Consider the following 23,422-nt stretch of genomic DNA (forward strand, 5'->3'; position numbering starts at 1 on the left):
GTGCTGCCAAATGTCGCCGTCGCGATCAAAGCAACTAACTATTCCATACTGACAAAGGTGGCAACGGTTGAAGAAGGTATACAGCACCACATGGCGGCGCTCACAAAATGAGTCATGGAGTGAGAGGACCGAGTAACTGCAAGTAAGTCCGTGCATTGCCTTCGTTGGTGACAAGCTGAGGATGATCGCCTTTTTGAGCAAGAACCCGATGGGGACGTCGAAAAACAGCTTAAACCTCAGCTTGTCTGTCTTAACAATCGCCGATGTCTCTGACATCCATATGTTTGCAGATATCGATACATGCGGGCGCAAGGGCATCTCTATGACTATCAAAGCTTCGCAGCTTGTGTCGGGTTACATCAACGGCGTCGGTAGCGAAGTCGCTTTGCATAGTCAGCGCATTGATCATGTGGAAGACTTCATGGGATCTATAGAAGGCATGATGACCGACTTGCAAACGTCGCCATCCTGGAGGAAGGCTCAAAATGCATTGGAACATCTGCGGTCAACGGAACGGCCACAGCCAGCCTTGCTCTCCCGCCTGTTGGCCTCACAAGACGCCACGTCTGTGCCTTCCCAAGCCCTCGCCAAAGAGCATTTGCCTACTCCTCCGCCAACACCCTCAGCGACATCAGCGGCTGGTGACATCCCAAAGTACATCATGAGTCGGCGGCTTGGTACGGTCATCCAAGTCTGGGAGGAGTACGATAAGGGCTTGGTAGATGAGAACGGGGCGAGGCAGCCGTCTGTAAGGGCATTGGATGCGGGGTGGCAGTCCAGCTGGCGGGCGGCCACAACTGAGCGGACTCATTATACACGGCGAAAGAGGATATATGATGCTGTACAGGCCAAGTTGCCAACTGACGGCGACCACAGGCGAGGAGGTTGCTTGTGCAATGGAGGTAGAGCGATGCCAGAAACAGCTTACGCTAGCGCAATACCAAGATTTCCTGAATGAAAATAAAAAACAACGGTGCTCATAACTTGCATTGTACGCTCTTTGTGCATTCTGGTAGAACTTATAAGATAAGGAACCCAACATGAGGGTAGAGCATATCAAGGGAAACGTGAAAAAGGAGAGATTATGTATTGCGTGCGTGCGTGCAAAAGAATGTTCTCTATGCGAGGTGTACAAGATTCGATGGTGGAAGCTGAGGATTAATGCGTTTTTGAGTGAGAACTCGATGGGGAAGTCGAAAAACAGCATAAACCTCAGCTTACCCTCTCTCATTCTGTCACGTATGGAAAAGGAGCGCCACCACCGCTGCCGTCCCCCTTCCCTCCTTTCCCGAGAGCATTCATCCCCTTCTCGTACTCCCCAGGGTCCGGCGTGTCTTCTCGTCCGCCAAGTTCACCCTCCTCCTAGAAAGTCAGTATTGGTACATGCGATATGAGAAACTTTCTCTTGGCCACTGACCTCGTCCGACAGTTCATCGTCGGTATCGATCTCCCTGCCCTTCTCCTTCCCCCCTTTGGCAGCCTCCCTCTTTTCCTCAGCCCTCTTATGCGCCCATTCCCTCTTTGCCTTCACGGCTTTGTCCTCAGCAAGCGTAAGGTCTATGGCCTTCAGCGGCTTCGACGTTGACGCTGAGGCTTTTGGCTTTGGCTTTGGCCACGACGACAACGACCACAACCTCGTCCACGCCTGTTGGATCCTCTTCAATTCCATCCGATGTTGACTTTTACGGTATTTGGTCCGCTCCGAAGCACTCAGCAGCTTCCGGAAGTACCGGACCATGCGAAACTATTTGTCAAGAAGAGAATCAATCAGTGTGGAACACAAGCCAAGCTGAAGATTAACGGCTTTTTGAACGTCCCCCTCCCCGGAGACGTCAAAAACGGCGTTATCTTCAGCTTGGGTAACTGGAATGCGTTGAATGACAAACAAGTACTCACCTCGTCCTTGTTCAGAGTCAGACGCTTTGCATGCCGTTGTTGCATGATGGAGTCTGAGAAGAGGGCGCTGATGTATGTTTCAGCGGTCTCCTGGAGGGCATCAACTGCCTCTTGGTACCAGCGATGCCTTTCAGAGAACGGCGTTGCCCCCGGGGTTGTCGCGATGCTCTGATTGTGAGCCCAGGACACTTCATAGTCGATCTCCTCTATCAACTTCCTGAAGGGCGACTTCAGGATCACCGACCCATATGTATGGGCATAGTGTTTGATCTCGGCCTCTGCCAACTCGCCCGACCGATATCCGCCCCTTCTTCGTTGCAGAGTCAGCGCCTTCGGGAACGTGGACTTTGGTGGATAACCAATCTGACGTACCATGCTGAAGGTTAGTGCCATTTTGAACCCTCTCCAGACCGGGGACGGCGAAAATCAAGGTTCTCTCAGCTTGTTCAAAACCCACCTTCCAAGTTCCTGTGACATTATCAATTCTAGATTGGGGAATTAATGCAGGGCAATTTGGGTGATTTTGAAGACGGCGTGGAGCATCCAAGGCCAGTTTCCTGGCAGAACCGGGCGGGGCAGGGGGTCGTGGGTTGACCATATTCTGATGTTAATTGAGAAAAGGAAAGAAGAGGCCAATGATCAGAATATATTCAAAAATGGTATGATATGGAACATATTATTCATCGGCTTCAGCATCCTTGGTCCTCTTCCGGCTATAGTATTCGGCCATTTGCTTCCGCCATTCCTTCATCTGCTCCGTATTTTCGAAGATGTCCTCAGCCTCATCGATAACTCAGACAAAGGGTTACGCATTCCCTCAACAACCGTGTCCTGGAAGGACAACCATGGCTGGGAGTAGTCGCCTGGGGACGGGGCGGTGGCTGCGGCGGTTGCGGTTGGGCCGATTGGCGGTGGCGGAAAGATGGGAGCATCCCATGTCTGATGGATGCTGTGTGCGACGGAGGCGCCTTTGCAGAGATGGCCAAGGGGGCATAGTGCAGTGTCGTCCCATGCTGGCAACATCCAATCCCTCAGCCTCGCTGCGTCCAATGGGTGGATCCTCAAGCAATCTGAAAGAAGAACACGGTTATTGTTATTGCCCTTCAACGCAGCAACAAAACAAAGACAAGCTGAGGTTTATGCGTCTTTTTGACACGCGCACGCCGGGGACGTCGAAAAACGCATTAATCCTCAGCTTGTCGAGAAGATACGTACCCCAGACCCAATCCTTCCTCAGCATCACCCCGTTGACCTGCTTCCCCTTGTGGTAGATGTGCGCCTCTGAATCCACTCAACAGAGGCCGAAGGCCGCCACCGAGCGGGCACGCCTCTGCAGCGTCCTGATGTGCCTCGATTGGTCGAGTGACCACCAGTAAAACTCGACCTGGTGGCCGTCGACCATGCGGGTAACGATCACTGGGTCGTAGAGGATCCAGAGGTAACGGAAGACAGCGATCGTCGTCTCCGTCTCCTCCTGCCCCATCTGACAGGTCGTACATGGCCATCCCCATATCCCCCTCCCCGTTGTCATTGCCCCGTCCCGTTGAGGTAGGCAGGGATATATAGATGTATTATGGGTAAAGAAGAAAAGAGAAAGCCGGCGCAGTCGCGCGCGAATATGTACAAGTAGAAAAATCCAACAACAAGTCATGTGATCGAGGGATATAAACTAGCTACTGGGTTAGGGTTACCGCGTTACCGCAGGGAGCTAGGGTTGCGGGAATATGACTCGGCTCCCCACCACACCACACCGTTGCCGAAGAAGAAGAAGCCATATTCACTTATGATGAGGGCAGGGTGTGTTGGTATACCTAAACTTTTGAACAAACGTCAGTCACGTCAGTCAAGCTGTCGAAACTCCGACAAGCTGAGAATAACGCCTTTTTTTGACGCTTTCCAGCCCTTTTGGTTCAAAAACACAATAATCCTCAGCTTACTTACAGTGCGTGGCGTTGCAAGGAGAGAAGAGAGACGGTGTGATGTGTGTGTGATGTGTTGAAGATGGCGTAAAAGTGCTGTGGAAAGCATAGGGAAAACGTGAGGGGGAGCGTCTGCAGGCTGTCTTATATATGACATCCTTTAATTGGGGGAGTGTGTGGAAGCTAATCATGAGGCTAATCTGTTGCCATAAAAAATGAAAAATCGATTCCCCTAATCAATTGTTAAGTGTTATCATCAAAATCGAATTCTCTGTTAAATTGCGCGCATTGACGCGTCCATTCATATGGGATCATATGTGGTGTACTATGGGAAGCGTGTACTGTGAAGGCCAGTAACGCAAGACCAGTAACGCTTATAGTAACGCAGTGTGACTCACACACATCGCGCTCACGCGCATTTCATTGTACCTACTATGTACAGTGTAGCAAATAACAAGCCAATGAATGAGAGTGATGATCACAGCGTCAGAATGAAAAGCTGTCGGGGATTGAACCGCGGACGTCGTGGTCCAAGTAAATCTACGCACGGCGGTGGGGTAGCAGAGCAAGGGAATGGCATATGCAAGCAATGTGCCTCGACAGGGAAGCGTTGTCAAGGGATCTGGCAACGACGCCCGGGATGCACGCTGATGAGACAGGACGCAGCAGGCTATCGATCACCTTGCGTCGCGGCGGTGCACAGTGTCGCAGTCCCGTGGGATGATTGACATGGGTGCAGCGCCGAAGGATTAGCGAGTTGGCGAATCGTATTTTCACGGTGACAGAAGTCTTGAGGAACGAGGGGTGCACCCTGTCATGGGCATTGCGGCGGTGCAGGTGCTTGGGCGGCCGCCTAACTATCCGAATCGCCGTAGAAAGCATACAGCTCCTGTCCAGTTCGCAATCGGTTGGCGACCCGCGCCTTGCGACATGATAGGTTAAAACGGCCGCGGACAAGCACCAGGTCCAGCGATCGAGAACCGCGCGAGGTCATCCTGCATCGGAATCATCGTCCGTCTCGTCACCCTCGCTTTCGTTAGCGATCTCCTCCGCAACACCGTTACACAGAATCAACAGCTCCCGATCATCAAGGCTCAACCATTCCGCATTCGCCATGACGGCTGGCACGGCGCCTTCGAAAGTTCGGAGGAACTGGTGCATTACGCCGGTATCTGCGGTATACAGCCAATACAGCAGAGTCGGGAAGGCGTCGGGACATGGCGGCCGTATTGAGATTGCGAAGGCTGACGAGTTTCCTGGGACTGGTGCGCCGGGTGCCATGCTGTTACTGGGTCCCTGTCGACCCTGCTGTGCTTCTTCGATGAGTTTGCGAAACGTTGGAGAGAGGTTGCTGAGGTACACTGAGTGCGCGGGTATGATGGTGACTGCAGACGGTATCGAGGCCGTGTTTGTAGGGAGCCGTGGGTCAGTCGGAGGCCTTTTCGATGAAGCGTCTCCGTTTGCAGATCCACCGACGGATGTGCTCTTTCCTGACCCAGCTCCTGCGTTCGATGCGCCGCCACCCGCCGGACTCCCGTCTGTTGCACTATCTGCTCCTGCCGGCGGGTGCACATATAGCCAACAATCGCTCGTGTCCGTATCACCCCAATACGTCCGCCCCATACTCCGCAGCTTCTCGGTGATATAAACCGCCGGCACGCCTTCCAAGCCAACCGGCGCTGCGGCTTGCAGTCCCGCCAGCTGCTGATAGAACTGCGATGGCTGCTGCCCCCTTAAAAGTTCTGGCGGGAGCGTCAGCAGCACCGGTTGCTGCTGTGGCTGCATCGCCCACTGTGGTTGGGTAGAGAGGCCATTTGAGATGTACCCTGGCTGGGCGTATCCGTTGTATGGCACCGACGGGTATGGAGGAGGCGGGAGCCAGATGGCTTGCTGTGGTTGTGGCTGTGGATACTGTCCGAGAACTGACATGCTGACTTGCCCGTGTCTATATGTGTAGTAGTCAATGTGGTCGACTTGTTCCTATCGTTCGCGTACTGTACTTCTTTGTTCAAGGATAGACTGCCGGCTCTCAAGCGGTGATTCCCCCAGGTGCTCCTCGGCCCCAGCCTGCTATTTTATATTCAAACGGCGCCTTCAGAACGCCGCCACATGCCTCCGCGGAGCCTTGGGGCTCGCGTCAAGCATGGAGACACTTTCTGGGCAAAAGGGTACGTAGGCCTTGGGGAAAGGAAAACGCCGTGTCGACTGACGTGTTCGCCCTCATTCACACAGGCCCACAATCAACAGCCTTCAAAGCGCCCTTCAACCGCCGTCCGTAAGCCTGGAAACTCGCCAAACTCAATAGAGGGCTACGGTCTATGAGCCACTAAGCCCATAATATCAATTCCGGTGGCTCTTTGTTTTGTTTGTGATGCACACGATCTCAAAGGGAGCGCCTTTGGCCCTTTGTTGTGTGAAGCCTTTCATACGCGTCTACGGAGGTAAGAAACGCGATATATTCGGTAGCACTATACAACAATATACAGCAGGGAGGTGGGTGGGTTAAAGACGTACTATGATCCTCGGTCGTCGTGGGAAAAAAGGAAGGAACGCAAGAAGGGGAAAGAAGTAGGGGTTCGTAGTAGCCTTGCATTTAACCACACCCTTTCTTGCTGGACCTCCGAGCTCGTCTGCCGTCAATTCGAAGTGTTCCCTCGAAAGTCGGGTGGAAAAAAATTTTGACCCCCCAAGGACAGATCAAGTAGTATTCAACAAAACTTTACATATGGACGCCATTAACCACACAAAATGCACCGCAACAGTACTCTCCCAAAATCGTGCACCTCGAGCAACATCCCAAGCAACCCAATGATCCCTTCCCTTCACCTTCCCACTCATTCGCAGAGGAAGAACGATCAAATTTTCAACCTCGTTCCCAGACTCCGCCCCCGCTTCCTCGTTCCCTCCCTGGGTCTAACCTCCTCATCCGAATTATCCTCCTCATCCTCATTCTCATCATCCGCAAACCCCGTCAACCCTCTCGCAACCTCCAAAATCGCGTCAAAATCACCCACGAACGCCTGAGTGCCCAACACAGAATCGATACCCGCCGCCTCGTTGGCCGCTTCTTCGAGCTCCAGGGTCCATCCGCAATCGGGCACGTCTGCGAGTGGTCGGAGGAAGGAGAAGAACGGGTGGTCGGACCTGTTATGTCCGCGGCGGAGGCGGCGGGCGGGAGGTTTCTTGGGAGGGGCGCCTGCGGTGGGCGTTGGAGAGTCGTTTTCGGTGGAGTCTTCGTTGGCGAAGATCGTTTCTCCGAATAAAATGTATTTCGGGGGTACGGGGGATGTGAGACTCTCGGAGACGGCTTTGGCCACTAAGGCTTCGTGGTCTTCTTTGATTCGGCAGATGATGGCGTAGAGCGGTGATAAGATCCTTTTCGACGCACGAACCATCATGTTGACGTGGATCAACCCGTTGCTCACTTCCCAATCAATGTTGCACGCTCCCAGAGTGCGCGGGAGATTTTTCCACGTTTTCGTCGCCGGATTCTCGACAGCCTTTCGCCAAACAAGTCGTGGATCCTCTCCCGCGTTTCCGGCCCGATCCCCTTTCTTCTCCTCATCGGTCCAGATCATGCCGAGGTACGAACGGGTCAGACAGGGATCTCCTCGATGAAGAGTTGTAAAAGGCGCTCGGCTCTTGAAGCCCTCGCCTTTCAGCTCCTGCTGAGCATGCACGATGAACTTCTGGCTCGCCGCGTGCAGCAAGTCCCAACTCTCGAGCGCCTTATTGTACTCCATAAATTTCGGCCTCCCCAGCGACGCAAACGTAAACCAAGTGATGAATATCTCGAGACTCTTCCAAATCGCCGCGATCGGTACGGGTTCTGCTTCCAGGAGCTCCGCGTGACCCACAGGGCATGGGAACTGAGGATGGGGCATGACCCAGACCCCTGAAGACATTGCCGTCCCGGAGTATCTGGTGTGCGGAAGTGTGCAGGTGGCGCGATTGCCCGCAAAGAGTTGGGCTGGCCTCCACTTTCCGGTTAGGTATGCGCCTCCGCCACCGCAATTTGAGCAGCGCATGTATTTGTGTCGGCAACCTGCACAGAGGAGCTCCACACCCCATTCTGGTAATCGAGATTGTGGCGGATCACTTTGTTTTTCGCTTGTTGATTCAGTGGGTTCTGCAGACGCGATCGGCACCGTGAACGCGCCAGCAGCGACTAACTTCTTGCATACAACGCATGCAACAGGTATACTACTGGGTTCAAAGTTCGTTTTCCGCTTTCTTTGCAACTGTCCCTTCCGCAAGCGCTTGTTGGTCCACACAAGCTTCTCTGCGCATGGTGCACAAGCATAGTCCGCTTTGGCCTGCTCAAAGTTCGCAAGCTGGTCCTCCGTCCCATGTATCAGGCAATCTCCGATCACTTCGGAGCAGTTCCTGCAGTTGATCGAGGCTTTGACGTGCCGCTTCACTCGACGTGCCGTCCCCGGGTAGCCTGTCCGTCCTCGCGGGATGGCGACGGGATAGGCAGGTTTGCGTGATATTGGTTCGATCGGGCTGAAGGTAACGTGTTTGACGGCGTTGGTGATTGAGATTAGTGTTTGAGGCGTTTGTGATGTTTCGGTCAAGGGAGAGGATGTGAGAGCCGGTTCTTGCATGGTAATGTGTGACACTGGCAGAGGTCCGGCATGAGACACTGGTAGGTGCTCTTCGACATGAGACGCTGGCAGTTGCTCGCCGACGCCCACCGGCAACTGAACTTCGGAATGTGATGCCAGCGGTTCCTCGTCAGGTAAGGCGAGATAGTGATCTGGGTTGTGATCAAGTAGATCGGCACCTACGGCTTCTTGAAAGGTCTGATGGGACGGCCAGTCGGCGCTATCCAGGAGCCTCCGCATTGGCGAAGATGGACTGTATAAGCCAAAATCGTCCTGTGTCGCCGTATGGTCTCCTGTCCACTGGTCGCTCCCATGGTGTGCGGGTCTCGAAGAAGCTACGCCTTCCGAGCGATCGACTCCGTTAGCAGGGGCCTCTGAGAGTCCGTGGTTGAGATGTCCGTAATGAGCATCCAAAAGAGTATGGGAACCCGCATTGATATTCACAGCGGTAGATCCGAAAGCAGATTGCATAGCGGCCTCATGCCTCTGCCCCAACAGGCTATGCTGTGCGTCTGAAAACTGACTCGACAAGAACGAATGCGTTGGTGGTGGTAGTCGCGGGGATTGTTCCTGTTGCTTCTTCAATAACAATATTTGCAGTTCGAGCTCTTTCAGGCGAACATCCTCCTTCTTCGCCAACAATTCAAGCTCTTTCGCCTTCGTTTGTTCTTGCAGGAGGGCTAGAAGACTTGCCTCTCGCCCGGCATGCGAAGGACCCGCTGAGCTTCGTGGGTTGAACTCATTGTCTGTGGAGACAGGGTGGAAGGCTCCTTGGTTCGAAAGCACTGCTTGGTTTGGCGCCGTGGACAGCGACTCGAGCATAAGCCGTAGCCATTCCGTTCCTTCTGTGTTTTCCATTGCTATTCTCTATAAACCCATAAGAGATCAACAAAACTGCGTGAAAACCATGCGCATCTGCGTCTGCGCTGTTCCAACGTAGGTGTGTGGTATATATGAGAGTGTGAGTCGTCCGCCTACGATTTGGCAGCCTGCGTTTTGGGTCGTTTGTTCAGGGTAATTCGATGGGAATCTCCCACGCCGTGGAAGTGTTTCGCGAAAGCCCTGCGAACTCGTGCGCATGGGCCGTTTGATGGGGCACAGCACTTGCGGTCAGTTCCTAACGAGCCGTAACGTGGCGCCCACCCAAAAACTGGCCGCGTTGGCCCACGGACATGTTCAACTTCCCTCGCATTGGCCACGGAGTCCTCCTGGCAACGGGACTGGCACAGGTACAGCGTACTGCGTAGGTTAGAGGACCTATGAGGTGCGAAAGAGTCGGAAGTCATGCCTTTGAGGAATAGGTACCTCATTATTTTGACAGAGTTACGGAATGCGGCAACCTTTGCGGCAACCTTTCCGACGACGGACGATAATGGGCTGCCCTTACAGGCGAACCTCTGGACACTCGGGAGTAATGAAAGATGGACACGATGGACACGACTTTATTGACGAATGTCAGAAGTAGAGTGATATTATCGAGAGTTCAGCAAGGAAAGCGTTTTTATGTACATAGTACGACGGGTTTGTAGGGGGTATCATCACGTAGGGATATTATTTCCAAAAAATAAAAAAGGGGAGGGGGAAGGATATGTTCGGACAATGAGTTCAAAACAGCAGCATGTTCTTCAGACTCATGCAGTCCCTTGCGGTATTTGTTGTTGACGACGAGGCTGGAGAATACCGAGAGGGTGTAGTCAAGGAGCAACCTGGGGACAGTTCATAGTAGCGACGGTCACCGCCTTCGTATGGGTGAGGTGCTTGTGGTGGTGACTGGTGATGGTCGGACACGGACGCTTGGTCTGATGGTACGTGCTCTTGTTCAGGCACCCATCGAGAGGAGTTTTGCTCGGTCTTCGTTGCTCGAGAAGAGCGAGAATCCGAATCGTTCTCGTGCTCTTGCTCATCGATTATCTCAAGACTGAGGGTCCGTCGCTTTTGGTTGGAACCCGAGTCCTGCTGACTCTTTTGTTCCTGTTGCAATTGTTGCTTTTCGCGTTTGGCTGATTGACCAGGAAGTTGCGATTCAAGATAGCTGATGTAGTCGATCGCTCCTTGCAGGATGGTCAGCTTGTGTGCTGGCTCTTGCCCCGCCGGGCAAGAGGGAAGTAGCGCCCGCAGATGAACGAGTTTGTCGTTGATACGTTCCCGTCGACGCCTTTCGACGGCGGAGTGCGACAACCTTCGGCGGTGATCGCGGCGGAGCTTCTCAGCGGCAAGCGATTCTTCGCGAGCACACATGGCCATCGTTGCGGCGGTTATTGCCGGATCTTCGTTTGGGGATGGTCGTGCGTAGGGAATGTGCATGTGCGGGCGTTGTTGACGCTGCGGCTGGCGAGGGACGTTGGGGCCTGGATATATTGGCGCCGGTGGTGCGTAGTATTCTTGCTTGATTGGACGCATTGCGTAGTGGGCTATTGGAGACTTCATGGTTGCGACGATTGTTGCGACGATGGATGCGAGATGTGTTACGAGTCTTCGGTAAGAATTGCAATATATCTGTGCACTCCGGTAATGGCTCAAGCAAAGGTGTGTATGCAGGCAATGCTGTTCTGGCAAGACGGGACCTGGACGCAAGACCGTTTCCTTTATATACTGGCCACCCCAGGGATCCCATCCTTTTTCTGGGCTGTCAAATGTCCCTATCACGTCTGATCTTTTCGGAGGGAGCATACGTAGTAATCTGCCCCCCGACGTGATGATGCAAGCTCGTGAGTCGTGTGTGCGTATTCTCCGGGGCGTATAAAAAAAAAACGTTCGGATCTGAGAGTGTCTTGCCCAACAGTCGGACCTTGACCCCCTTTGCTATCGGCCTTTGAAGAGGTGTGTGAGATCTAGTCAGTAGGCGGATTGTGCCATCATCGTTGGTTATCGCGACGCGCCCCGTCCGAAAGCGCGGCTCCAACCAGATCTAAAAGCACGCGATAGTCACGCTATGGCCCGGAGTTCAAGGTTTTGTTCTACCGCCGTGCACGCACCCACAGGGCAAACGCATCCGGCTTCACATGCCAGCAGATCTGACATGAGGAGCCAGGGGTCTGTCTGCCTTAGGAGGTTGTTGCCCACGTGGTCCAGTTACAAGCGGAATGGTCAGTCACCGATTTATGAAAACGATCGATGCTTGGACCCTTGGATTCGCGGAGGTTGGCTCCCTTTGTTTCCGAGTCCTAATCTGCACGTGCTGCGGACCAAATGCCCCTCGTTCGTCCCTGCTTGCGTGCGTTTTGCTTGTTGACCTGCACGCAAATGCCACTTCTGGAACGTGATGCTGAATTTGAAGATAAAACTATCCTGGCGCAAACACCCCTTGTGCAAGACCCCGCGCAAGATTAAAAGCGCGTTCAAGAGGCCGAATACCGTTCGACCGTGAACAGATCTTGGAACAGTCCTGGCGACTCAGCGAGAGACACAAGCGCATGATATGGTGCTACGCTCGAACCTTCGAGTCTCGGGCTCCGGCCACCAAAACGTGGCCGAAGCTGGCATGGAACTGGATCTGGATGGGGATGTGGAGGGAGCGCGTCAGACCAACGGCAACAGCAACGTACCATTTGGCAGGCGGCATGTGTCGGAGATGCTGGTTACCATGGCTATTGGCGGTTGTGTGTCTCCCATTACAACTCCAGTCTGGGTGGTGGCTGCGAGCACTCCAAGCATTCAAGTCGATGCATCTGGACTTTGGACTGCGATGTGTCTAGACTCTACAGTATGAGATCTACGTACATACATGCATGCGCACATCAGAGTCCCGAGCAACTCCTATGTATATAAGCCCCACACCTTCTGGCTGTCCCCCTGTCAGCGCAGGCGTCTTCACATGAAGATACACCGCGCCGAAATAGCTCAGACATCTTTGTTCTTCCAACTGTACATCGCCGTGTCGCGTTCTGAATATTCAGTTTCGAAAGTTTGAAGTCGAATGTTGCTCAGCTGCTCCATCGCAAGGGAACGGCGACCCAGATTCATACGTAAGCTCCGGCGATAATCCTCTCGACGTAGACGTGTGCGAGTGCGAGGTCAGGCCATGCCAATGGATAGCGCCTCCCGCAAATCTTGCCCTTTTCACCGCAGATATTAGATACCGGCATACGGCTGCTAGGGTACTGTATTGTGTATTTCGCGCGGGAAACGATGTATCAAGAGATATGGCGAGCGCCGAGCGGCACGAGGCAGGGCGGGCAGCGATGAACTGCTCCTTGGCATGTGGTTGTGGGATAGGCAGACAATTTCGTGAAAACTCCCTGATGAACTGAACTCCATCGAGTGAAAGCGAGGGATGTCGGCTAGGCTCGCTAGGCTCCAACGGCAACTTATGTTTGGCAAGTGCTTTGCGATCTCAGCAAGCACGGCGATTAATCTCGTCTTGACCGTTCTTGTTCGCGTCGCCGTTCTCCCATCCTTATCTCCTTGTTCACGTACAGCATTCGACTTTCTCGTTGGAATCGGGTTCAGAGGAAAAGGCACGAGTAAGGGAGGGGCCTAGGTTTATGCAGTGGATTCTGCGGGGCGGGCAAGGGAGCGAGAGTAGTGGTTGTCCGGCATTCTGATAAGCTGCGTCTAGCTGCGTGTTGAAGGGATAGAGTGTGCGATGTGCGGCGGATGGGAAGTAGGATTGGAGAGATTGCGAAGGGGCGGGAGCAAGGCATACGAACCCGTAAATAAGAATTCTTCAATTCCGACTCAATCTGTCCATCTCCTCATGGAGGTCGGAGGCGGGTTGCCTTTGCGTCCAAGAAAGGTCCACTGAATATGACACATTCATCTTCCGCTCCGTCACACGGCCTACTAGTACAGTACAAGTTTTTCCCATCCTACCCATGCCCTCTACGATATCGCGAGGATCACTCACTCCAAGTGAGTACCTCGGAATCACGCTTGGGTGTATAGAGAGGCACGGGTATCGTTTTTGAGCCCATCCGCATCTACTCAATCCACAAGGTTTGGTGATTGGATCGTGAGAGTTTCAGAGGGGAGGCCACTTCGCGAGACTTTCTTCGGGTAGGCTTTTGTCGACATTGAGAGAAGCTGCTGAAAAACGAATGAGACAGATCGAAAGAGCAGCTTTTGGAGCACATTACTGTATGTCCTATGGCTGTTAGGGTCTACCGTCTACTGTCCTTTTCCGCTGAGATTGTGGTGTTCTAACCAGCAGGGTGCTGGATTAAGGAGTTCGACACGGCCTAGCCAATCTTGACGCCACATCTGGGTGCAGATGTGCTTCAATCAGTAGCTCACTCCTTTCCGTATATATGCTTCGGGCGGTGCACAATATTTGTCTGTCCCTTCAAACTTCACCTCCTCTAACTTCTACATATTGCGTATGTCATCTCAGCGTGCGGAGTAAACGCGATCGAAATGACACTTTTCGCGGAGGCAAGGCGCAGCAGAATGACAGTTCCCGATCCGATTTCGACAACACCACGAGGGCTGATGTCATACCTGGTTTTTTGCCGCCGGACAGATAATTCGATCCCTTCCGTGCAGAATGAAAAGGGCTCTCTGGAGTCTCGAAAGTCAGATCGCTTGCGACGCCGGACCTCCGAGATACGTAGGACGTACGTGGCCCTCCGTGGTTTTCAACGGTGGATCAGCCGCATGTCGCATACCCCGCACACTCCATGATTTATGGTCGCCTGTCGAACTGCCTGTCGATCCGATCGAGCCCGATGAAAACATGCATTCCCCATCTTCCTGCTCCTTTTTGCGGAAGTCCGACTGCGATGGAGCCAACCTGGAAAGTGGAGATGTGTATGTAATGTTGGTGATGGGAAGCACGTACCGTATATAAGCAAGGTGGCAGCCAGAGCCATGTCCGCGATAGCTTGACGTCCAGATCCACACCCATATACCGCATCCACAGCGCAGCATTTTGAGAAGAGGACCGCAACAATGCACGAGATGATTGCCGTGCAACACGACGAGGAGCACGCTCCCGACAGACCCCAACGGCAAGAAAGCCTCATCTCCAACAGTAGCGTGACCATCGACATCCCATCGGTAGAGCAGCCCAAGACAGGAGATGAACGCCCTCCATCCGGTCGGACCGTTTCGGAGGACAGGGACGCTGAAGATGATAGCCACCTGAAAGGAGGGATGGAAATCTATTGGGAAGATATCCGATATGGCGTGTCTGTTGGAAGCGGAAAGACGAAAGGGACGAAGGAAATTCTAAAGGGGGATACGGGCCGCGCGAAGCCTGGAGAGGTTCGTAAACTAGAAAGTGAAGGTCATCACAAATCTCCGTGGCTCAACTCTTGCCCCGCATCCAGCTCATTGCAATCATGGGCGGATCTGGAGGGGGCAAAACAACTTTGCTCAACATGCTGGCAGGCCGTGTCCCTGTCGGTAAACCGACGGGCATCATCTTGGCGAATGGAAAGATCCGCGAGAAACGCAAATGGAAGCGGACGGTCGGTTACGTTGAGCAAGAGGATCTGATGTACGAGAACCTGGTACGTCAACGGCTTGCCATGCTCGATCAATGTTGCCGACACTTGCTGACGATAGGTATGGATGCGTAGACGGTGCGAGAGACATTAATGGTCGCCGCGATGCTCCGACTGTCGTCCCGAAAATACAAAAAGGAGGAGAAAATCCAACGCGTGGAGAAGATCATGGAAGATTTGGGCATTTCGCATATCGCGGACTCCCGGATTGGGAACTCAACTAGGGGAGGGATCTCGGGTGGGGAGAAGAAGCGTGTATCCATCGGGATCGAGCTCGTGACAGATCCGGCCGTTCTTTTCTGCGGTGAGGAACAGCATTCCGGTGTTCGGCTCAATGAAGTGAGATAAATGGCTAAGACTGTTTTCCCACTAGACGAGCCGACAACGGGTCTGGACGCGGCAACGGCGAACCACATCTGCGATATGCTCAAACGCCTGGCCAGGAAGACTGCCAAGACCATCAGTATGTGTCGCCATCCTTCTGTGCTCAGCGTTCGCCGACCTCTGTACGCGCTCTTGACTGACTTGAACCATAGTTATCACGATCCACATGCCTCGCGAGACGATTTTGGACATGATCGACAAGGTCGCGCTGATGTCTAAAGGACGGATGGTGTGGTTTGGACCCGCATCAGATGCCTTGGAGCACTTCGAGTCGCTCGGCCATAAATGCCCAGAAAGGACGAACCCTGCTGATTGTGAGTAACCTGCGTGATTCACCGGGAACGCAGTCAGCGCTGACGAGTGTTCCCTCAGTCTTCCTCGACCTCATCCAAGTCGATCAGCGCGACGAGGAGTCGAAAAAGACGGTTGAGAAGCTGGTTGAGGAGTGGAAGAAAGTGGAGAAGAAACACATCCCCCCCATCAAGGACAATGAGCGGGACAAGGCTGAAGATCAGCAGAACGCTCAAAAGAGCAAACAAGGGCGCCAAGAGTTGTCCAAGAAATGGGACGATGGAGAAGATCAATTCGGAGCGAGTTGGTTCACTGAATTTACGGTGCTTCTGGAACGGAATTTCAAGGTAGGAAAGCAATTTCCCTCTTTGCAATCAAAAGAACAAGAACTGAGATCATGTATTCTTGCCAGCAAATCCTGCGAGACAAGACGATTCTCGTTTCCAGCCTGGCGCAACAAATCCTCATCTTGCTGATGATCGGATTGGTCTTCCTGCGGTTGAAGAAAGACCAAGCCGGGGTCCAGAATCGCATCGGTGTTTTGTTCTTCATCTGTATCAATCAAGTGAGTTCCGTCCGCAACCCTGGGTTGATACAATCCGTGAAATGATAACTAAGGCCGGTTGTATCAGACATTCTCCTTCTTGATGCCCATCATCACGTAAGTGCCGTTGATTCTCTCAAGGGTTGATGTGTTCGACTCCCAGTATTGCTCATCTGACCTGAACTTGCACCTGTTGCGTGCTATAGTGTTTGGCCGCTTGAGCGACGCATCATTCTTCGCGAGCGAGCGAGTGGAACGTACAGGACTACCTCTGTGTATCTCGCCAAGGCCGTCTCCCAAATGCCCACCGCGTTCGTGTTTTCGCTGGTCTTTGCAATCCCTGTGTATTGGATCGTGGGGCTGCATGCAAATGGAATCCGATATGTTCTTTTCCTGGTCATCACTGGTTAGTTTCATTGATAATATTGAATGCTCAGCCTATTCGACTAAACGTTTATTATACACCAGAGTGCCTCGTGTTCGCTGCCCAATCGCTTGGAATGCTCATCGGATCATCTGTACCCAACGTGCAAATGGCCCAAATCTTTGGACCGTTGGTCGTGGTCACGTTCGTGGTTTTCGGAGGAAACTTCGCAAATCAGGACTCTATCACGCCCGTCTTGCGCTGGATCCAATGGTTAGAAGGCTACGCAGAGGGAGTCTCTTCTCGGACATGCACTAACCGCGGTCGTCCTTAGGATATCTCCCATTCGTTATGCATATGGAGCCTTCATGCAAAACGAGTTCAACGGACTCCAGTTCGAGTGCGGAAGCTCTTCAGGTGGAGCAGGAGGGGGCCGCTCATGCTCCCCGGAAGGGGAGAGTGCCGTCAGTGGCATAGGATTGGTAAGTGAACAGTGTTCTCGCTGATTTACTCGGAATCTCGCTAATGCCATCGCATGATAACAGGACAAACCAGGAGTTGGCATTTGCATTTTGCTTGTGATTTGCCTTGGGGTTGTCTTCCAACTCGCCGCATCACTTATGCTGCGTCGCACCACGGCTCTCAGGACCATCATCATTTAAGTTTACACATATGCACCATAGCATGCTCAATTTTGTTTCAGGACCTTTTTTTGTGACAATTTTTGTGACAATTTGTAAGCCATGTAGCTATTCTACAGCGATCTGTACGGTGTAGGGGAATAGAAAGTACTAAGCCATCCCAGACTCTCGATCTACGTTGCCCTTCTTCCCAATCGGATAGAGATCCGGCATGGCTTCCAAAGAAGCACCCGTTTGTGTGCCCGCCGTTGCTTGATTTTCAGGATCGGTCATTTGCTTCTTGAGCCAGTCGGAGATAGACTGTTTCACGCCCGTGTAGAACGTGTCCCAGTATGCGTCGCGATAGAGTAAAATCAACTGAATGCATCGCATCGTTGCCCAAATGATGCCTAGCGCAAACAGTCCAGAGCGAGGGCTGATGCGATCTGCTCTGGCCTCCTCAGCGATGACATCTCCCACCGTCGCTTGACAAACACCCTCCTTGCGCAGGATGCATTCGCCTGTATCGGCCGCATTGGTGCGCACCAGAGCTGAGAGAGCCCAGTATGTTGGGTTGAGGTACTGCGCCCACGCGATACCATCATAGATGGCCGCGTCCCCCTTCTTGATCCAAATGCCACTGACGATGGCCAAAACTGCCTGACTGAAGAAGGCGACGCTTCGCGCTTCCGGCCTTGCGAGCCGGGTGCAATACACGAGGGTGAAGAGCGTGGTTGTGCAGTTGTAATAGACGACGAATAGGATCATGGCCGTGCCGATGCGAATGGGGTCAGGGTTGCAGCCGAGAATGAAGTAGGCGGAGATGACGGCGATGAAGCCTTCCATTGTCGCATTGGCGGTCTCGTACACGAGGCGGTGGACGAAGAATGTTATTGCGGCAACGGTACCATTTTGCGAATCGAAGTTGTATATGTCGCGATCATCGTAGTAATCGAACGAGATGTGGATGTTCTTCAGGGCGGGCAAACCGATGCATGCTAAGAAAGAAACAGCACATGAGTGCATGCTTCAATCGAGAGATTCCAGGGGGACCACACACACATACCCAATGCCAATCCCTTCGTTTGAAGGACCAATGAGAGCACATCTGTGCCAGGACGGCGTTGCAAAAGCGACAGAATCAGCACTCCACAGGCGGAAACAATCATCATATTGAATTTCCGAAGAATCGGCCGTGTCGCCCACCATCTGCCCGTGACGATGAGAACCTGGAGTGCTACAGACGGCCGGGGAGGTGCCACCTTCTTGATGGCTTTCGCGTCCTTGTTATAACTGAGGAGATCAAGAGACTGCGACGTACTTGTGGACGGTTCGATCACACTCCGTTCTCCATCCGCACTGGGTGAGTTAGCGTCCATCGCGAAAGATCGCATGGTAGTGCCTATCTCTAGGCGGTCCTGCCAATCTGGCTTCAAAATGAAAACTCCGTTGGCCCCGGACGTCGCACGGAGCAAGGGCTCCGAGGCTCGTCGAGTGGCGCCTTGCAGGGGAACAAACACCCTGCCGCCCTCCACAACCGTCCATTTCTTTGCAACCTCCAGCGTTTCATTGAAGATATCGGTGTTCCGTGTGGTCGAAACACGGCCATTTGCCGGCTGCGGCGATCGGGATGTCATATCCTCCACTGATCCGACATCGATGGCCGTTGGTTGCACTGGCGGTCTCCCTTCCGACACCTTGGCGGCAGTATTTGCTTCTTCCTCATCAATCACGTCAAGAGGAAACCATTGCCGTGCAGCCCAAGCGGAATCAATCGGTTTGATTGTACTCGCGACGTCCAACACCAGATCGGCAGGATTGGCGCGGTCAGCGCCCTCGCCATCTTCTCTTGAGACAATGTCGCTCCCCACAACGGAAGTTCCTTGGCGATGAACGGCGGCGTCTTCGATGACATTGTCGGTTCCAGCTTCCCGAGCCTCGAGCCGTGTGCGCAACTTCTTGAAATGCTCCACCGACTCATCTGGTGGCCCGGAAAAGAGCAGCCGACCATGCACCAAAACAGTCACTTGATCGAAAAGCGCAAACATCTCCGGTCGCGGCTGATGAATAGAGCAGATGACAGTGTAACCTTGAGAACCCAATTCGCTCATGGCCTTGGCAACATCAAGGGAGGATTTGGCGTCTGCCGAAAACAAGTCAAAGCGCTGGCCAGTCGGCTTATGCAGAACGTCTGCTCTTACCTAGGCCCGACGTAGGCTCATCGAGGAAGATCACGCTAGGTCTTTTCAGCATGGCCACTGCGATGGATAACCTCCTCATTTGACCACCAGATATTCCACCTTTGTTTGCCTCCGGCCGTTGAATTACAACATCTGCGCATGGAAGCAGATTCAGCAATCGCAGCAGGCGATGAACTCGGCGAACTTTTTCGATATTGGGGATCGTTGGAGGGAGCTGTCACGTTAAACTCGATCAGCGCTACAACGCATATGGCTGACATTCGCAGGTTTGCTCTACCTCAAGCATTGCGTTGAACATCATGACTTCGCGCACGGTCAACCCATAGTATGGCGCATCGTGTTGCGCAACAAAGCCGGTCATTGCGCGGAACTTCTGGGCAGTAATATGTGACAAAGGTCTACGGCGATACAGAATGCGCTCTTCAACACCTGCGCCTGCCTTGAGCCTTCGTGTCAACTGCAATCGACCCACATCAGCACATTGTCAATGGAAGGAGATACACAGGGTACACATCACTTACGAGACTCAATAGGGTAGTCTTGCCAGCCCCACTCGGTCCCATGATCGCAGTTACGGATCCAGGTCTACAGGCGATAGTCACATCATCTAACAATCTTTTCCCATGGACAGAGTCCCCTGCTCTGTAAGTCACACTACGACATTCCACTAATACAGGATCTGGTCGCTCTTCCTCATATATACTCTGCTTCCTCTTGGAAACAGCACTAGCCAGCTTGCTCACCAATCCCACTTGAGTCTCGTCCGCGGCCCCAGATTTCATGAGCATACTCTGATTCTTCTTCAGAGTTTTCACCGCGCTGGACATTTCCGCTTCATCGAACTCGACCGCACGGTGGATCCGCTGCAAGCGTTGCCGAAGTAGTAAGCTTCCAACTATCAAGCATGCTTCAATGATCACAATGGTGACCAGTAAAGCCATGGTTACGACGACCACCGTTTTGGTGAGGCCGGCGGAGTCTCGCTTCCGCGCGGCTACAGTCGCGGCATCGTCAACGGGCGCATACTGATATCCCACGTTATCCCATTTACGACATCGTGTCAATGATGGGTGTCTTGATTCCATTACTGGTTGATACACTGCCTCACTGGCTTTTGGTGCGGGGAACCGGAGAATCGGAAGCATGGCAGCATTGGCGCCCACAGATGTCCAGGCGGGCATGTTTGTAGATGGTGCGAGTGGGTCTCGACCGCCCATGAAATCCGACAAGTAAGACCGGAAGGATGAAGTGACACTCTGGGACAATGCTGGTAAAATATCTTGTTAGCTAGAACAAGCCGGGAATGTGTTCTACCACATCAACCCTTACAATCACCCGGTGTCCTGAAGAGATAGCTTAAGTCCGTTGTGTGACAAGCATTTCCATCGCAAATGTTTCCAATCGCTTCGTCACTTCCCCCAAGCCATGGTGCTTCCAAAATGTACGCCCACACGCGAGCGGTAGACGACGTCGCTTGTAACACTTTCCGCTGTGGGCAAAGGAATATCCAGTCGGACGTCATCTGCGTGAGGACCGGCTTCCGCGACGCTAGGTACCCCGGGCTGTCAGCATCGTAGACATTGCGGAGGACCTCGTCATGCGGGGTGTATATTGCTTCCCTTTATGAAGAACATCACGATTTAGTCAGGATTATATGACCTTGAGTCCGAGATATGCGCACGTACATGATCACATTGAAAAGCGGGGTGCTAAGATTCCCTGGATTCGCTTTGTCAATCATCAGCCAAGTTTCATTCGAGACACCTCCAATCTGAGCGCCATCAAGGATTGGAATTGACTTAGCATCGATGAAAATCATCTCATCACAAAGGTTCTGACACTATCGGCTTACCACTATCCGGAGGCCGCCAAGCAGATCATCTCGACCGAGAACATCATACGGGTTCATCGTGATATCGACCCCGTCCACGATGGGTGTCATGTCTCCTAAAGAAACGCCTGACAACGTCCTGTAGTCCGAGTCTGAGGCATCCGCATTTGCAGTCAATATGTCTCGCATGGAGTGAAGATTCAGACAAGATCTTGAAGAGCAACCGAGCTTCTTAGCAACGGCAGCTGCTTGTGCGCGACCCCGTTGGGAGGTGCGAAGGCTTAGAGCAGGGGGAGACATGAGAATTATGTTCTTGATAGTCGAGCGAACTGACGGCTGCAGTAGTTGCAGTAAAATAGATTGCGCCCCTGCTGACTGTCCTAGCAACGTAACGTCTGCGGCATTGCCGCCGAAGGAGGCAATGTTGGTTTGCACCCATGTCAAAGCCGCCCGTTGGTCCAGAATCCCAAAATTCACTGCTGAGGGGGCAGTATCGCTGGGATCAACACCGGCGAAATCAAAGAAGCCAAAAACCGACAGGCGGTAGTTAAATGTCACCACTACAACCCCCAGCGCAGCGGCCAATTCCGCACCGTCATAAGCAGTCATCCCAGCACCACCGATGTCGAAAGAGCCCCCATGAAAGAAAACGAGAACCGGAGTTTGTGGATTGCTAAGCGGTGTCGACGTGGTCTGGATTTTTGATGAGTCGGCTGCAGGCGTCCACACATTTAAGAACAAGCAGTCTTCGCCAATACTGTCCGGACACAGAACATCCTGGCATATCTGCGGACAGCTTTGCTTGAACTCGAATGCTTCGAGAGGAGATATCCATGGGGTCACCACTGAGGGTGCCTCCCATCTCCCAGCTTCTGCAAATGGGATTCCAAGGAAGGCGAAATTTCCCTTTGTGCTAGTTCGTCCGGTCACAGGACCTGTAGGCGCCAAGACGGTGACGGCGTGAGTATGGACGCTGAAGACAGCGCTGGAGATCAGCAGAATATAAAGTTTGGATAGCATCCTGGCGCTGTAACGTCTACAGATGGATGTTCCAGTGATTGGGATGTCGTAGGCGTTTGCGCATCATCTCTTATATACGACATTCGCCTCGAGTTGCCCGTTGACGCAAGCATATGACCATCGTGCGACGCTCTCATTATAACGAACGTGCGTTTGAAGGGTTAGTTGTGCAATTTATATTTGCGTTACTTGCGTTGTTTGCGTTGACGGACCACCTCGAAAGTCGAATACATCTGTGAGTGATTGACGGAGAAACCTGGGCAAAAGAGGATAATATCAATTTGGCGGAGACTGAAGGCTTTGACTGACGAGAAAATTCGACAGCGCGTTCTCCGAGCCGTCATTCCGAGCCCCTCTTTGGACTGCTCACGAAGAACGAGTGAATCCTTAAAATGCTTATATTCAGAACACAAGGCTACTATGTACATAAGCTACATGCGCTAAAGAGGAGGAATAAGACACAGGAGCTTTAAACCGTACACGTACACATAAACGGTACCATGGCAAGTGCTTTGCCTAATTTCATAGGAACGGCCTAGCAAAGCCCAAAATTGAGCCAGATGGCGGAGGCGACTCGGTCTCGCCCATTGTGGCTCATACAACATACGACAACCAAACCTATTTCTTTAAAACGTTACGCCAGTAATTACGAAGCTGCACTGCCGTCCGGCCTTGAGAAGCGTTGAATTCTTGCTCGATGGTACTCCAGTTCCCAGTTTCCCCATATTTGTGCACAAGCTCTCGTAGAAGGGTTTTGGTATTGTCAGTCCAACCAAACTTCTTAGCCTGATGATATGAAGCTTGGAATTCAGAAGTCCGAAACCGAAGCAGTCAGCGGGTTGAAAAGTACCTTTTCCTTGTCTCCATCTTTGTCGCTTGTATTGCCTTCCATTTTGGGGAGTGGCTTGCCTTTCTTTTTGCCAGCAGTCATCTATGGAGAACAGAGTATCGACCGGTAAATTGATACAACATCGTTATATATAGGAGGAAGATCCAGCTGCGTGCCATACCTCCTTAGCATTATCAGGATCTGCGCGACGTTTCTTTGAGGGACTACTGGTCAGTTGTAGTTTATGCTGTTCCAGCTCTCCATCGGATTCAAGTTTGACCTTGGCCATGGGAAGGGTCAAAATAGTTCTTATCAATTCACTCGATTGGTGGGGTCTGCTAGGTAGGTAGTGAAGCTTGTGAGAGAGAGTTCCGAAGGCAGACGGGAAGGTTCTGCCAGTTCCCGCTTGAAACAGTTGCGTGTCCTGGAAAAAGTGCACACTTCAGAAGTTGTCAGAAACGCACTGTCGACAG

General features: G+C 52.7%; 8 protein-coding genes across 8 annotated transcripts; 1 reads left to right on the top strand and 7 right to left on the bottom strand.

The window, feature by feature from the left end:
• Positions 1–1,767: 1,767 nt before the first annotated feature.
• Positions 1,768–2,271, bottom strand: EV422DRAFT_586818 (uncharacterized protein; the record flags this gene model as incomplete). The annotated part of the gene is made up of 1 exon (XM_053073471.1): positions 1,768–2,271. One exon carries the CDS (start codon positions 2,269–2,271, stop codon positions 1,768–1,770), a length of 504 nt encoding a protein of 167 aa, XP_052925897.1.
• A 2,403-nt stretch (positions 2,272–4,674) lies between these two features.
• EV422DRAFT_38416 (uncharacterized protein) lies at positions 4,675–5,939 on the bottom strand. Its single transcript, XM_053066801.1, has one exon. It carries the CDS (start codon positions 5,742–5,744, stop codon positions 4,806–4,808), a length of 939 nt encoding a protein of 312 aa, XP_052925898.1. The 5' UTR covers positions 5,745–5,939; the 3' UTR covers positions 4,675–4,805.
• Positions 5,940–6,539: 600 nt separating this feature from the next.
• EV422DRAFT_38418 (uncharacterized protein) lies at positions 6,540–9,390 on the bottom strand. The gene has a single exon (XM_053066803.1). It carries the CDS (start codon positions 9,278–9,280, stop codon positions 6,671–6,673), a length of 2,610 nt encoding a protein of 869 aa, XP_052925899.1. The 5' UTR covers positions 9,281–9,390; the 3' UTR covers positions 6,540–6,670.
• Positions 9,391–9,971: 581 nt separating this feature from the next.
• On the bottom strand, positions 9,972–11,251 carry EV422DRAFT_527743 (uncharacterized protein). The gene has a single exon (XM_053070227.1). It carries the CDS (start codon positions 11,090–11,092, stop codon positions 10,028–10,030), a length of 1,065 nt encoding a protein of 354 aa, XP_052925900.1. The 5' UTR covers positions 11,093–11,251; the 3' UTR covers positions 9,972–10,027.
• Positions 11,252–14,308: 3,057 nt separating this feature from the next.
• On the top strand, positions 14,309–17,110 carry EV422DRAFT_567078 (ABC-2 type transporter-domain-containing protein; the record flags this gene model as incomplete). Its single annotated transcript, XM_053072500.1, has 12 exons — positions 14,309–14,623; positions 14,689–14,871; positions 14,941–15,169; positions 15,239–15,328; positions 15,402–15,563; positions 15,622–15,887; positions 15,953–16,105; positions 16,173–16,201; positions 16,291–16,490; positions 16,553–16,721; positions 16,783–16,930; positions 16,994–17,110. The coding sequence occupies 12 exons, from the start codon at positions 14,309–14,311 to the stop codon at positions 17,108–17,110; spliced, it is 2,061 nt and encodes a 686-aa protein (XP_052925901.1).
• Positions 17,111–17,202: 92 nt separating this feature from the next.
• On the bottom strand, positions 17,203–20,580 carry EV422DRAFT_38561 (uncharacterized protein). Its single transcript, XM_053066812.1, has 5 exons — positions 19,791–20,580; positions 19,547–19,726; positions 19,270–19,483; positions 18,135–19,211; positions 17,203–18,066 (listed from the first exon to the last, which is right to left on the bottom strand). The coding sequence occupies exons 1-5, from the start codon at positions 20,484–20,486 to the stop codon at positions 17,240–17,242; spliced, it is 2,994 nt and encodes a 997-aa protein (XP_052925902.1). The 5' UTR covers positions 20,487–20,580; the 3' UTR covers positions 17,203–17,239.
• EV422DRAFT_38673 (Carboxylesterase) lies at positions 20,124–22,370 on the bottom strand. The gene is made up of 3 exons (XM_053066819.1): positions 21,122–22,370; positions 20,955–21,040; positions 20,124–20,888 (listed from the first exon to the last, which is right to left on the bottom strand). Exons 1-3 carry the CDS (start codon positions 22,118–22,120, stop codon positions 20,588–20,590), a joined length of 1,386 nt encoding a protein of 461 aa, XP_052925903.1. The 5' UTR covers positions 22,121–22,370; the 3' UTR covers positions 20,124–20,587.
• Positions 22,371–22,607: 237 nt separating this feature from the next.
• EV422DRAFT_619692 (uncharacterized protein) lies at positions 22,608–23,420 on the bottom strand. Its single transcript, XM_053074077.1, has 3 exons — positions 23,131–23,420; positions 22,971–23,051; positions 22,608–22,906 (listed from the first exon to the last, which is right to left on the bottom strand). Exons 1-3 carry the CDS (start codon positions 23,236–23,238, stop codon positions 22,739–22,741), a joined length of 357 nt encoding a protein of 118 aa, XP_052925904.1. The 5' UTR covers positions 23,239–23,420; the 3' UTR covers positions 22,608–22,738.
• Between the last annotated feature and the right edge of the window lie 2 nt (positions 23,421–23,422).

This window comes from Fimicolochytrium jonesii, assembly GCF_025526975.1.
Source record: "Fimicolochytrium jonesii strain JEL569 chromosome Unknown EV422scaffold_10, whole genome shotgun sequence".
Classification (NCBI taxonomy): Eukaryota; Fungi; Chytridiomycota; class Chytridiomycetes; order Spizellomycetales; family Powellomycetaceae; genus Fimicolochytrium; species Fimicolochytrium jonesii.